This window comes from Monodon monoceros, unplaced genomic scaffold (assembly GCF_005190385.1).
Source record: "Monodon monoceros isolate NGI ecotype Baffin Bay Population unplaced genomic scaffold, NGI_Narwhal_1 Super_Scaffold_12, whole genome shotgun sequence".
Lineage (NCBI taxonomy): Eukaryota > Metazoa > Chordata > Mammalia > Artiodactyla > Monodontidae > Monodon > Monodon monoceros.
The window spans coordinates 12,611,974-12,626,950 of record NW_021703768.1 but is presented as its reverse complement, the minus strand read 5'-3'; the positions used below and the strand labels follow the sequence as shown (position 1 = coordinate 12,626,950).

General features: G+C 38.4%; 1 protein-coding gene across 1 annotated transcript in view; it reads left to right on the top strand.

The window, feature by feature from the left end:
- The window catches only part of DNAH5 (dynein axonemal heavy chain 5), a 202,723-nt gene that overhangs the window by 43,433 nt on the left and 144,313 nt on the right, over nucleotides 1-14,977 (top strand). Inside the window, exons 21-27 of the mRNA XM_029217285.1 lie at nucleotides 2,053-2,186; nucleotides 6,476-6,677; nucleotides 7,248-7,483; nucleotides 9,640-9,858; nucleotides 12,194-12,256; nucleotides 12,560-12,798; nucleotides 13,535-13,775. Coding sequence (XP_029073118.1) covers nucleotides 2,053-2,186; nucleotides 6,476-6,677; nucleotides 7,248-7,483; nucleotides 9,640-9,858; nucleotides 12,194-12,256; nucleotides 12,560-12,798; nucleotides 13,535-13,775 — 1,334 coding nt within the window. The remainder of the gene's footprint in view (nucleotides 1-2,052; nucleotides 2,187-6,475; nucleotides 6,678-7,247; nucleotides 7,484-9,639; nucleotides 9,859-12,193; nucleotides 12,257-12,559; nucleotides 12,799-13,534; nucleotides 13,776-14,977) is intronic.

Here is a 14,977-nt window from a genome sequence, read left to right as displayed (position 1 = left end):
TCCAAGTGCCCATCAACAGACAATTGGATTAAGAAGCTGTGATACATATAAACAATGGGCTATTACTCAGCCATAAAAAAGAATGAAATTTTGCCATTTGCAACAAGATGGATGGACCTGGAGGGTATTATGTTAGTGAATTAAGTCAGACAGAGAAAGACAAATGCTCTATGTTATCACTTATATGTGGAATCTAAAAAATAAAACAGAGGAAAGAATATAGCAAAACAGAAACAGATTTACAGATATAGAGAACAAACTTGAGGTGACCAGTGGGGAGAGGGAAGGGAGGAAGGGAAAAGATAGGGGTATGGGATTAAGAGATACAAACTACTATGTATAAAATAAGTAAATAAATAAGCTACAAGGAAATATACAGCACAGGGAGTATAGCCAGTATTTTATAATAACTTTAAATGGAGTACAACCTATAAAAAATTTGAGTCACTATGTTGTACACCTGAATCTAACAGAATCTTGTCAATCAACTGTACGTCGATAAAAATTTCTTTTTGTCAGTAATTCCAATAGTGGGCTTTCTCATGTATATTTCTATTGGCTGTTTTTGTTCCTATGGGTGGGCATGACTTTACTGTATCTTTGCATGTCTCACAATTTTAATTTTTGTTTAAAACTTGATATGTTAAAGAGTATAATGTGACAAATCTGATTCTTTCTCCCAGGGTCTGTTGTTGTTGTGGTTATTACTGTTTTATATTGACTTTCCTGGACCAATTCTGTAAAACTTGTCTTCCCTGTGGACTGCACCACTATAGTCTGTGCTTGGTTAGTTTAGCAGTTAACTATGATTGCACAGAGATTTCCTTTAATGCTTTGAACCAGTAAGGCTTCCATGCTTTGCCTAGGGAGTTTGTGTGTGCACTGGAGCACCCTGAAAGCTCAGAAAGTTTTCAACACTGCTCTAGCCTTTATTTACTATTTGTGCAAGACCTCAATTCATGAGCCAGCATGAAAGATTGGGACATTTTTAGGTCTTTCCTGGGCATGTGCACAGCTCTGTACATACACATGACCTTCTAGAACCCCAGGAATATGTCGGGGCCCTATAAGGCCTTCTGTGGACATCTCATTCCCCAGGTCTTTAACTTTTTTGGCCACCCTTTCCATTGCCCCAACAGATATCATTGCCTCAGACAGCTGTGAAGTTAAATGTCACTGATGTTTTTTTTTTTTAATTGAAGTATAGTTGACTTACTTCATAAGTAAGTGACTTATGTACTTCAACATAGTGACTTGGTATTTTTAGACATTATGAAATTATCACCACTATGAATCTAGTTACCATCTATCACCATACAAAGTTATTACAGTATTATTGACTATATTCCCTGTATTGTACACTACATCCTGTGACTTATTTATTTTATAACTGGACTTCTTAATCCCCTTTATTGATTTTGCCCCTCCCTCTGGCAAGGACTAGTTTGTTCTCCGTATCTATGAGTCTGCTTCTGTTTTGTTCTCATTGTTTTTTGACAAACACCTTGGGGATAGGGATTTTCTCAGTCAGTGGGTTCTGAGTCAGGTCAAATAAAGGTAACCTCTTTGAATGGGGCTTGCCTAGGGAGCTTCCAGACAAGTCAAGTAGGGACAATTCTGTGGGGCTTCTTGAGGAGCCTTAAGCCCAGGCTGGTCCCTCTGGTGAATGTGGCCTGCTGCTGGCTGTGGTTTTCACAGCCACGGTCATTGCAAAGCTCCTGTTTCTCGAGGCTGCCGCATAGCCAGCAAGGGGCAGTGTATGTAGAACCAATTAACAAAACAGTGACAAAACTCGTTGTTGTTACTCAAATTTCAAAGTATTTCTCGAATAAACAATTCCTTGAATTGTTGCAAGCTTTGGTTCATGTCCAGAGTCCTGAAAAAATTATTATTGACAAATTTGCCCAGTGTTTTCAATTGCTTTTATAAAGAAGATTTTTTCAGAGGTCCTTACTTTACCATTACAGAAATTCACTCATCTTTTTAAAGCATGTTCTATATACTGTTGATATAAATGTTTCTCTCTCTCTCTCTTTTTTTTTTTGCTTTTAGATACCTTTGAGATAGCATCGGTGAACTTACCCATTCCTGTGCAAAACAGGAACTATTATAAGAATGTTTCTGACAACAAAGAGATTCTAAAATTAGTCTCTGTGCTTAGCACAATCATCAACTCCACCAAAAAGGTATGCCAAGAGGATCTGCAGCCAGGGTCTTTTGCTTTACAGCAAGATTGAAGTTGAACATTTAAGCTTGTCCTTCATGTAGCCTGGGTCTCACACACTGTACCTCCAGTGAGCAGCTTATGGAATCTCGTACGTGCTCAGCAAATGTTTGTTTAACTCAAGATTTTTCATTCTAGATTGCAAGGTGAAAGACAATTATTATTTCTGTGTTTTATATTGTCTTCTGTTTAATGCCTTTAAACTTTTTATGTATTTATGTAGTACAGATAAGTCTGTTAAAAAATTCAAGATGTCTCAAACCCCAGGTCAGACTGTTGCTGCAGTTCACCTTCAAAGAGTCAGTGATGCTGGAACTGACTTGAATCATTTGAAATAGAATAAGTTTACACTCAGTTTTTGTGTTTCTGTAGTTGGGCAAATCTTATAAAATAGATGAAAATTTATATATATTGTATATACATGTATGTATATCATGGAAATAAGATAATACTGAGAATTTCGAAAATATTTTCAGCATGTACTTGTACTGGACATGGATGTAAATTCAGGTTAATTTTTTCTTCCAAACTGCTCTTCTCTCACCTTTCCCTTTTCTGTTCAGGCAAATCTGTCTTTATGGTTAAAAAGACTCAAAATCCTGGTGTCAGTTTCTACTTAAAAGAAAATATTCACATTGGCACTAAGACCTGCTGACTCTTTAAAACTGTTTCTCATTGTTGAGGGAACAGTTGTCACTCAGTAAATATATCTTTTCTATTACTCAGTTTTGATAGAATGAGTTTCACTTGTTTGAAAGTGTTTTGAAAAGCTGCCTTTGCTGTAACCATGTGAGGAAATATTAAGTTTAATTTTAATGTATTCCTGAGGGAACTGGAAGCTTTTGCATTTATGCATTTTCAATTTTCCTTCTTAATATCTTGAAGGTCTTGTACTTAATTTTGCCCTAGGGACTGCGTTCACATAATTCAATTTAACAAATATTTGTCTAGTGCTTAGTTTATCAAGCTCTGTACTAAACGATAAAGGTAAGTAGAGTATTCTATGTTGATAATAAACATTCAAGTATGCTTTCAAATGTCTCAGTAATCATGGAAAATACAATAAAATAGATCAATAATAAAGTCCATTACTTTCTTTCAATATAAGCAGCCACTGTTATGAAAATCTAAGGGTAAGACAGAGTAGTTGAAATTAATGTACTGCAGGCAACAAGGTACTTATGTCTGTGTCATTGTTGTTGCATTTGCCTTTATACTATGTGAAGGAAATGTACAGATCTTAGTACAGTCTTCCTTAAGATAATAGAAAGGGTTGGCACTTAGAATAACTTGAAGGACTTTATCCAGATTGATAGGATGGCCAGATTGTTTCTGGAAGACTATATGCACACTTGGTCATAGTGCTAGACGTGGCTCTCCACAGCCATAGACCCTTCTGAATTTTCTGTGACTGACCCTTCCTCGACCACAGAAAATCCTCTGACCCCAGCCCCTTTCCTCTTACAATAACTGGTTGGATCAGAATACAAACCTGACCTACATTCAGCACATCCATAGTTTGGCCATCAACTTATAACACTGCCTGGCTTGAAAAGATGAGCTGGACCAAACAATCAAAATAGCTATGGCAATTAAAATAACTTAAGTAGATCAGCCCTACATATGTAGTTCAAGTAATTTTTCCTTTAGGCTTTAGGTTACCTCTGCTTTCAAAAGTTCCAGTTTAATAAAGATTGACTCAGATAAAATAAATGAGAGTCTAAAACTTATTTAGTTAGGGTATGTTCTTTTTTTTTTTTTTAAATCTATCTATCTACTTATTTATTTATTTATTTATTCAGGCTGCGTTGTGTCTTTGTTGCTGCGCACGGGCTTTCTCTCTAGTTGTGGCGAGCGGGGGCTACTCTTCGTTGCGGTGCATGGGCTTCTCATTGCCGTGGCTTCTCTTGTTGCGGAGCATGGGCTCTAGGCTTGTGGGCTTCAGTAGCTGTGGCACACAGGCTCAGTACTTGTGGCTCGTGGGCTCTAGAGCACAGGCTCAGTAGTTGTGGCACCCAGGCTCAGTAGTTGTGGCTTGCAGGCTTCAGTAGTTGTGGCTCGCGGACTCTAGAGCTCAGGCTCAGTAGTTGTGGCACAAGGGCCTAGTTGATCGTGGCATGTGGGTCTTCCCAGACCAGGGCTCAAACCCATGTCCCCTGCATTGGCAGGCGGATTCTTAACCACTGTGCCACCAGGGAAGTCCCAGGTACGTTCTTAATATTATAAACTCTTGGGTGTTGAAAGAGTTCAGGATTCTGGAATTTTACCCATATTCAAGGATCTTTGATAATCTGTAATTCGTTCTCCAAACCATCATACATTTGTGAATATGTCTAGATGCTGTTGCAGTGCATTCTGGGTGTGCATGTCAACATCTCAGCCCGTGCCAGGGCATCAGGGGTAGCTGGGAGAAGCGGGGGCAGGCTTAGCTTTCTGCATTTTAGTGGGTGTGAAGTGTCAACACTCATTAATCCTGAGGTTTCAAGGGGCATCTTTAGCTGCATGTGGGGAGCTAGAGTAAAGCTACTGCTTGGCTTGGTTCGGGTTGGTGAAATTTACTTAAAATAATCAGACCATTTAGAATGCTGTTGGTAATGCTCTATTCTTTCAAATAATGCCACTTTTCTCTCTATCTCAGTTGAAATTTTTTTTTTCTCATGCAGATGTAACTCTGAAATTATAATGTAAGCCAATAGAAAAAGTTGACTACCAAGAGGTATAAACATTAGAAATGAGGAGACAAATTTTAATTATTTGGAGATGATATGATTATCTATCAAGTAAATCCAAAAGCGCTAATCTAAAAAATACATATGGCCCAAGAAGAGTTAAGTTAGTAGTCAGTTGAAAGGTAACTATAGGCATTTCTGCTGTAATGCAATAAACATGTTCCTGAAAAGCCGGTTTTGCAAAGTTGCACATCTAATAGGGCTTATGAGAAAAAAGAGGTTGAGATAGACACACACAACCTAGGAACTTCTGTAACCAGAGTAATACCAAAAACAATAACAATCATAGTAAAATATTAACCTGTTTAACAACGCTGTAGTCAGTATAGAACTTTACATACTATCAAAAGGTAAAAGAAACTTGGTAGAAGTTGTAACAAGGTGTAAGAAACAGTTGAAAATACTGAGTTATGGAGACAAATATAAAATTTACAAAGATCAGGTCTAACTGTGCAAAGAACATTCTCAAAACAAAGTGGAGAACAAATTAACCCAAAAGAAAGAAGAGACAAAAAGCATTGTGCCCCTCTTTGGTTTGCTGCTTTAGTGGGTACAAAGTGAAGTGTTAGGAAAAACAGCATTTGATAATGTGACCTTCCTGTTATATTGACATCATTCCTTATTTGCCAGTTGCAAGAAAGCCAATTCATCTTACAGAAGCACACTTTGTAACAAAGCAGACCATTTGTTAAAAAAACAGTTTTTTAAAAAACTTATATGCCATCCATACAGTTATAAGGATACTGGAAAAAAGATCCTTTTTACGATAACATCATTGAAAAATACCTAGGAGCGTACATAATGAGAAGTTTGTAGGGTCTTTATGAAGAGTTCTCTAAAACTTAACAAGGAATTAAAGAAAAAGAGGTGAGAAGATTTAGAAACACATGGGAAGATTTAATGTTGTATGGATGTCAGTCCTTATCTAATATATTTATACATTTTGTGTGATTCCATGCAATCTTTCAATGGAGCTTGATGCTGGATATATTCTATTTGTCCCTCTAGATCTAATCTCCATGCTCTGACCTTAGGGAACAAGTCAATGGGTTTCCATTGAGACTTCCAGTAGATTTCACCAATGAGAGTCTTGGAGGAGTTTGTGCAATGGGAAAAAGTGACCTCAGGGTATTTTTTTCCCCCATAGCATCACCCTCTCTGTGGCATGATTTGAGCTGTGTTTTTTGACCTAAGGTCCAGCTCCAATCAATAGGGCCTGGTTCACAAGAGATTTTATGGACTCTCTCTCTCTCGCTCTCTCTCTTTTTTTTTTCCTGAGAAACCTGTTCCCCTCTCATTTTGGCTAGGATGGTACCAGTTACATTGTTACTAGTCCCAGGTTACTATTTACACTACTGTATCCAGTTCCAGTCCTGTGGCATTTTCAACTAGTCACACGGTTCACTAATTAAACATTTTAATAAATCCATGGGAACCACCAGCAACTGGCAAATGTTCATATATATCATGATACCGTTTCTGATTCTTCCTTCTCTACACAAATACGTTATTTGTATTCTAGGAAGTTATTGCATCCACTGACTGCTTCAAACGCTACAATCACATTTGGCAAAAGGAGAAAGAAGAAACCATTGTGACATTTATTATGAAAAACCCCTTGCTTTCTGAATTTGAATCCCAGATTCTCTATTTCCAAAAACTAGAGCAAGAAATTAACACTGAGCCTGAGTATATCTGTGCGGGTACCATTGCTCTGTACACAGGTTGGTTCATTTTCTTTCAGACAGTCATAAAAATTCAACGTATTACTCTGTCTCTTTACCTAGATTAGTATTCCAGAGAATTCTAGCTATCTTAAAGATTGACTCTCCTTTTATTGGCCTCAAGCTTTAAGACCAACTTGTAGATTTGTTTTTAATTCCCTTCTGCGTAATTATTTATTCTGGACTATTTTGAACAGTCTGCTGCTAAACCTTGAAAATAAATGCTAATTCAGGTAAGGGATGAGTCTGTCATATTTGGAATTAAAATGTACCCTTTCTTTAATAAATAACAATAACAAAGATTTGAGGCTTATCTCAGACAGTTTCGATAGGTACTGTTTTTTTTTTTTTTTTCCCATTTTGGAATGTGTTTTGAATTGTTGCAAATAGGCTTTATGACATGAATGGATATATAATGATTGGGAAAAACTAATTTTTTTCCAGTTTGATTTTTCATGTGTTAGAGGGCTATCAGCTGCAAAGTATTTACTGTTGGTAAACCGTTACACTGGGTCTCCTTATACTGGTTCTAGTTTTTCAAACTGAACGGTGGATATGTGGGTTTTACAGCTGACTTGAAGTTCACCTTGACCGCTGAGACGAAGGCCTGGATGGTTGTCATTGGCCGTCACTGTAACAAAAAATACAGAAGTGAGATGGAAAACATTTTTACACTTGTTGAAGAATTCAGTAAGAAACTGAATCGCCCAATTAAAGACCTAGATGATGTTCGAATTGCTATGGTGGCACTGAAGGAAATTAGGGAGCAGCAAATCTCCATTGACTTTCAAGTGGGACCTATTGAGGTAACTGATAATCACTTGTTCTATAGAAATACCTCCATATGTTGGGCTCTATTAGATGAACTATTGACCAGATCTGGACTGGAGTTACAAATGGACCCTAAACCCAAGAACAACGATTTCAGTAATGATACCTAACCTATAGGGTGTCTCGTATGGGCAGTTCTAGTACTTTACACAGCATTTAAGGTGTTGAAGAGCAGAGCCTGAGATGAGGATTTCTGTATAAGTGATTTATTGATGAGTGCTCATGGGAGAAGTAGAGTGAACGAAACAGAAAAGGATGAGGCTGGGGGTGGGAGGAAGCTAAGCCAGGGTGTGATCTTAGCTGTAGACTAACTTCGGCCTGATCCCACAGGGAGTGTTCTGGAACATGAATTGTACCACAGAGTTGGCCCCATTTTGAGGCAAGGGGGACTGTTTTTATTCCCCCAAATCAGTTGGTCATTGACCATTATTTCCTCATGAGGAGGCTCCTATCAGCTGAGGACCATTTTCAAGGGAAGAAGGCAGCTTGATTCCTATAGTCAACACACCCAACAATCTGGGTTGCAAACAACCAGCTGATAAACAGGACCTGGATGGGGCACTGACAGTGTCCATTCATGGGTTTACTCTGTATTAACTCGTTTAATCCTTCCTACAACACACCACTTACAAACAAGGAAACTGAGGGTCAAAGAAATCACGCAGTTTGATTAATGTTGCACATTACTTTTGTTTTTATTATCATACTATCTTTTCTGGACGCAAACGCTTTATCAGGAATGGGTTACTATATTCTTTTAAACGAGACTAGTATAACTGTAGCATTAGAACAATTCCAGTTATAAAAACATTATCTTTTCATCACACCATAACTTAAGTGTCTGGACTTAAACTCTGATGGTCAGGATCATACTCTTGTCTCATATTGTGTGCACGTCTCTTTGAATTTTGAAAAATTTCAATTTACCATGAAAATGGCAGAGATGACTGAAGGTTTGCACCTTTACTGCGTTGGGTCAGGGAAATCACGTGGTCCATTGTGTTCTTCTTTGGAATTGAAACATCAAGGCAAAGACCTGCTACTTGGACCAGGGGAGTTTGGAGAAAGGGTTTGAAGAGGAGGTCCAGCAATTGCCAAGCCTTTCCTCCTGATGTGAGAGTTAAGACAAACTGTTGTCAAGTAGTCAAGCTCAAGATGCAATCTTTAGTATTGATAGAACTTATTTGGAAGACCTGATTTAGTGTTCAGCTCCCATATTCCCATTGTATCTTACTTTCCCCATTTCCCCACCCTGTTCACACACACTATGGCCTTGTGAGCACTAAGTCGCAGAATTGTACTTACTCGTCCATCAAAGGCAGCATTGGAAAGCTGCAGGTCTCTGTGTTGCTTTGTTGATTTGATTGGTACTGGGGTGCAGACTGGAGGCATGCCTTCAAGGAGAAAGAGGGAAGAGGAAGAGAGGCACTGGGCTATGCTTGCCCAAATCAACAATCTTTTCCCCAAATCAACAATCAGGTGTTCATTCTATGTCTTTGGGGGAGAGTAATGGTGGGAGAAGAGGCCAGGGATATTTAGGAAAAATCCTTTCTCATGAAAACCAAACTTTGCCTTATTTTAATCTTCTAGACAAGAGAATAGTCCAGGATTTTGTGTCCTGAGGGCAATAACTTGGCTTAGGCTCTGATTCAAGAATGCCCTCTTAAGTCTTACTGTTGGAACCTTTTACCAACAAAGTGAAATAGGATAGAGTTAAAACTCTGATTCATTTTGTTATTCTAAAATTAGCAGTTAAATTGTTTTATGTTTTTCATTTACTCGATTTAATTTTGTAGTCTTCAAATACAATTTAGGGGCCTAAGTAAAAACACCTTTTATTTGTATAATGATTTATAGTTTTCAAAATGCATTTAAATTGATATATTTTTTGATATTCACGAAAATCCTGTGAAGCAGCCAGGGAATCTTCCTGTTTTACAGATGAGGAAACTGAAGCTAAGTGGCTCAGTTGCTCACTTAAGCTTTTCCAAGTTTGCAAGTAGAGTAGCTAGAACTCTCTGGGCCGTTTCCCTGTCATGTGGATCTTTTCCATTCTAATGCTTTAAAAAAGGACTGTGCATACATTTATGCACCTGACTGGCAGAAATTAAATTTTTCTTCTTTTGTGTAGGAATCCTATGCCCTGCTTAACAAATATGGGCTTCTGATAGCAAAGGAAGAGATGGACAAAGTGGATACTCTGCGTTACACTTGGGAGAAGCTTCTGGCACGTGCCAGTGAAGTGCAGAATGAATTAGTCTCACTGCAGCCCAGTTTCAGGAAAGAGCTTATTAGTACCGTGGAGGTCTTCCTCCAAGACTGTCACCAGTTCTACCTGGACTACGATTTGGTACAACTCTAGCTTTCTCTGTGTATTTTGGGAGAAGAGTGACTACAGCATGCAAAATGTAGTTGTTTAAAGATAATATTGGGTGGGCCAAAAAGTGCCTTCGGTTTTTTAGGTAAAAATAAAAACACATTTTTCATTTTCACCAAGAACTTTATTGAACAACGTATTCATCCTTTTGTTCCACTACATTCTGCCATTTTTCAGGCAATTTCATAATTCCATCTTCCCAAAACTTTTTATCTTTTTGAACAAAGAAATGTTCCAGGTGCCTTTTACAGTCTTCCAGGGAATTGAAATATTTTTCCATTAAGAGAATTTTGTAAAGAGTGAAATAAATGGAAATCCGAAGGTTCAATGTCTGGTGAATAAGGTGGATGAATCAGAACTTCCCAGCCAAGCTGTAACAAGTTTTGCCTGGTCATCAAAGAAACATGTGATCTTGAGTTATCCTGATGGAAGATTATGCGTTTTCTGTTGACTAATTCTGGACACTTTTCGTTGAGTGCCGCTTTCAGTTGGTCTAATTGGGAGCAGTCCTTGTTGGAATTAATCGTTTGGTTTTCTGGAAGGAGCTTATAATAGAGGACTCCCTTCCAATCCCACCATATACACAACATCACCTTCTTTGGATGAAGACTGGCCTTAGGTGGGGTTGGCGATGGTTCTTTTCGCTTGTCCCACGATCTCTTCCCTTCCACATTGTTGTACAGTATCCACTTTTTATCGCCTGTCACAATTTGTTTTAAAAACGGAATGTTTTTATGAAGTTTCAATAGAGAATCGCACGTGGAACTATGGTCAAGAAGGTTTTTTTCACTTAACTTACGTGGGACCCAAACGTCAAAGCGATGAACATAACCAAGTTGGTGCGAATGATTTTCAGCGCTTGATTTGGGTATTTTTAGTGTGTCGGCTATCTCCCGCGTGGTATAATGTTGATTTTTCTCAATTATTGTTTTGATTTGATCACTGTCAACTTCAACTGGTGTACCAGACCGTGGAGCATCGTCCAGGGAGAAATCTCCAGCACGAAACTTCGCAAACCACTTTTAACACACTCGATCAGTCACAGCACCTTCTCCATACACTGCACAAATCTTTTTGTGCATTTCAGTTGCGTTTTTACCTTTCTTGAAATAATAAAGCATAATATGCTGAAAATGTTACTTTTTTTCTTCCATCTTCAATATTAAGATGGCTACACAAAAATTCACCAATTTTGATGTCTGTTTTTAAATGATATGACAGCTGTCACAATACAATCTAACAAAACTGTTTCGAATGCAGTTAAAGACAACTAGAGCCATCTTACGGAAAAAAACGAATGAACCTTTTGGCCCACACAATATGTTAGATTTAATGAAATTCCCTAGGAATGGAAAATTTATTTTCACAAGAGCAAAGACATTTCCCTTTCACAATCCTTTCCCCTTAGAATTCATCCAGAATAATTTCAACAGTAAATGGAAATTTGAAAGTGCTCTTTATATTATACCATTGGTTTCATACTGAAGTTATTATGGTAGCTTTTCTAGATTTGTGTAGATAAATATTATTCACTTATAGTTGTCATGATCATCCTTCACACAGTATTCATTCGTTCTGCAAATACTGTAGAACTGCCCTTGGTGCTGAAGACGCAAAAGTGGACAAGACAGATTGAGTCCATATTTTAATCATACAAACATAAGTTTTCATGCAAAATCTTCTGCTGGGAATATGTTGCTTAAGGAGACCCATTTCCAGCCAATTACAATGTGCTACAGAAGGGAAATGTGTAGAGTATAGGGTAAAACTTGTACTTATTAACTGGTAGCACGCCAAACCACAAAGTAAATGAAATTAGGAGATTGGATTCATGAACCAACTTCATGGATGAAGAAGCACAGAAATCCAGTTATTTAAGGTGGTCTAATGTAGGAAAACCTGATTGGAATGTTAACATTACAGGTCATTTTACAAATAGATATTAGAGTGGTGAACTCTGTGTGTCATGTGGCATTAGTGTTCTAGTTCAAACCAGACACTGTTTGTGCTTCTTACAGAATAGTTATTTACCCTTCATGTCACCTGATAAATTAATAGCACATATTTTTAATTTTCAAAATTTCTTGACATATGAAAGCTGTGACCTCAACTTGGCTTTTTTTTGGCCTTGAAAATATTTCCAAATGAGTTACTTTCCTGAGTCCTTTTTTACAAATAAAAAGTAAGTCTCCTATCCTGTATGTGACATGCATGTAAACAAAATTTGATATTCAAATACATAGTGCTCATGAAATTTGTATGCATTTGCTTCATTTTATTTTATGTTTATTTTAACTTTTTGTGTCAGAATGGTCCAATGGCTAACGGCTTGAGACCCCAGGAAGCCAGTGATAGACTTATCATATTTCAGGTGATCTTTTTAGTTTCTTTGACTTTCTATATAACCAAAACCTCAATGTCTTTTAAACACATACTTTTTTTCTGCTTAATATAGAGAAGCCCATTGTGGAATATAGTATGTACTTACCTTTTAAAAACTGTGATTTGGTATGGTTAACATTGGTTTCTATGTAATTAATTGTACTCATTTAGTTCTCATTTACGTGTGCTCAGAGATCATACATGTTTGCTTATTGGCCAATCTTTTTTTTCATTTGCATGTTTATTCACATGTAAATCCTTTTTGATGAGTTTTCACTTGTATTTTTATTAGAATCAATTTGATAATATCTATCGGAAATATATCACCTATACTGGAGGAGAGGAGCTTTTTGGTCTGCCGGTCACACAGTATCCTCAGCTTCTCGAAATCAAGAAGCAACTAAATCTTCTACAGAAAATATACGCTCTGTACAACAGTGTCATAGAAACTGTAAATAGCTATCACGATATTCTGTGGTCAGAAGTAAATATTGAAAAAATCAACAGTGAACTTTCAGAGTTCCAGAACAGGTGAGAAATTAATGTTTATCATGCCCAGAGCTATTGAACCTCAAATACTTTCTTCTTTGATAGGCTGTCAGGGTTCTTTTTTCACCCAGATGTTTCGAAAGCACATCATGCTTCATTGCTGTTGTCCACTGACATCACCCTTGTCAAATGCGATTTATTAATTACCCCTGTGTGTGCCTGGTGAGACAAGCACATCCTTTAAACCTGGATGAATCTTGCCAAGGGCTTTCCTGCATCTTAGAGAGAGCTGATCTCTATTTATATTACACTTACCAACATTTGAAGTTTATGTTAGATGATTTATTTGGAATAAAAGCAAGAGCCCTGCGATATTTCTACATCCTTGAAGTGTTAAACCGCCCCCCAAAATGGAGGATCATTTGTTGTACTTTTCAGTTGACAGCCTGAAACACTCTGCTGTGCTTTGTACTTGGTAGGGTCTCAAAGCATGTTTGGAGAATTGAATTGAATTGGGAAGGACCTCTATTCTTTAAAATAATGCCTTTTACCTAATTTTTATGAGGAAATTGAAAAAAGTCATTCCTGGTTGGGAGGAGCAAATTTCTGCAATGTAAAAGTGTGTTATATTAACAGCTATCCGCTGAGTCATGAGATTTAACAATGTGATGGGTATTTGAGGTGACTGTTTTTGATGGAAATGCTAGCAGACAGTCTTGGATTGGAGACATTCCAGGCTTATATTCGAATGAACTTTCATGTTGGCTTTTCTTCGCAGGTGTCGGAAGCTGCCCCGGGCCTTGAAGGACTGGCAGGCTTTTTTGGATCTGAAGAAGACCATTGATGATTTCAGCGAGTGTTGTCCCCTGCTGGAGCGCATGGCCAGTAAGGCCATGATGGAAAGGCACTGGGAAAGGATAACTGCTCTCACTGGGCACAGTCTAGATGTGGGGAATGAAACTTTTAAGTTAAGACATATCATGGAGGCACCTCTTCTGAAATACAAAGAGGAAATCGAGGTACAATAATTGAGTGTATGATGTGGTGGGAGATTGGAAGGTCCCAGGGGATTTGAGAGTTTTCCTACATCATGGTCTGTTGGTGCAGTACATCATGCTAGAACAATCAAAACTCTTTTCCTGGTACTCAGCTATTATTTCTTCAACAAACGTTTATGTAACAGGTTCTGTGTTAAGTGCTGGGGACATACGTTCCTATGTTTACAGATCATTAAATAATTTGTATAATTAAATAATTATACAAATGAAGGTGTAGTTACAAACTGCAGTAAATACCACTGAAATGGAAGTATGCTGCTCTATGAGGGCCTCTAATAATGGGGTTGACCTCTCTGGGGGTGGGGCGAGGGCAATGAAGGTCAGGAAGACTGGGTGCTGGGTGAACGGGGTGTGCTTGTGTGGTGAGGGGGTAAGGGGCTTGGAAAGTGCAGAGAAGACAGTGTCAGGCAGGTGGAACAGCATATGTGAAGGGTCTGAGGTGTGTTTAGGGGACCAGACGGCCGAGATGTGGAGGTGGGCGAGAGAGGAGACAGCTAAGTTTGGGGAGATGGAGTGGGTCTAGATTGTGTTATCGATTTCAGTCTTTGAAGCAGTCGGTAGCCAACTGGGAGATGTATTTTGATTGGGGGATGACGTGGTTAAATTTGCATTTTGTAAAGATCACTCCAGTAGCTGTGAGGAGAAAGAATTGGAAAACGGAAAGGGAGAATGCTGGGAAACCAACTGGGAGGTTACTTGAATATCCCCGGCAACAGATAATGATGTGTCGGATGAGGCGGCAGGTAGTGAAGCTGAAGAGGGGAGACAAGACTGGAGAGATCGTTAGGAGGATAGAATTTGACGGAGTGAACATGGTAGGGAAATGGGAGGGGCTAAGGATGAACCCTAGAGTTCTTGCTGGGAGATCTAAGTGGATGATGGTGCTTATGACTGAGATGGGGAATGTTGGAAGGTGATCAGGTGGAATGACAAAGTGCAAAGACTATGAGCTTGATTTTGGGCATGAGTTTGACATTTCACAGATTGTGTTTTGGGTTCCCTTGATGTATCCAAACAGAGAAGCCCAGTAAGCAGTGGGTGTGGGAGATACAAAAGGTTGCTGACTGCACGGGTGTGGATATGCTCATCCAGAGAGGGACAAGATAAGACTGCAGAGGAGATAGGGAGAGTGATCAGAGAGCTGGGAAGAAGTCAGGTTTCTG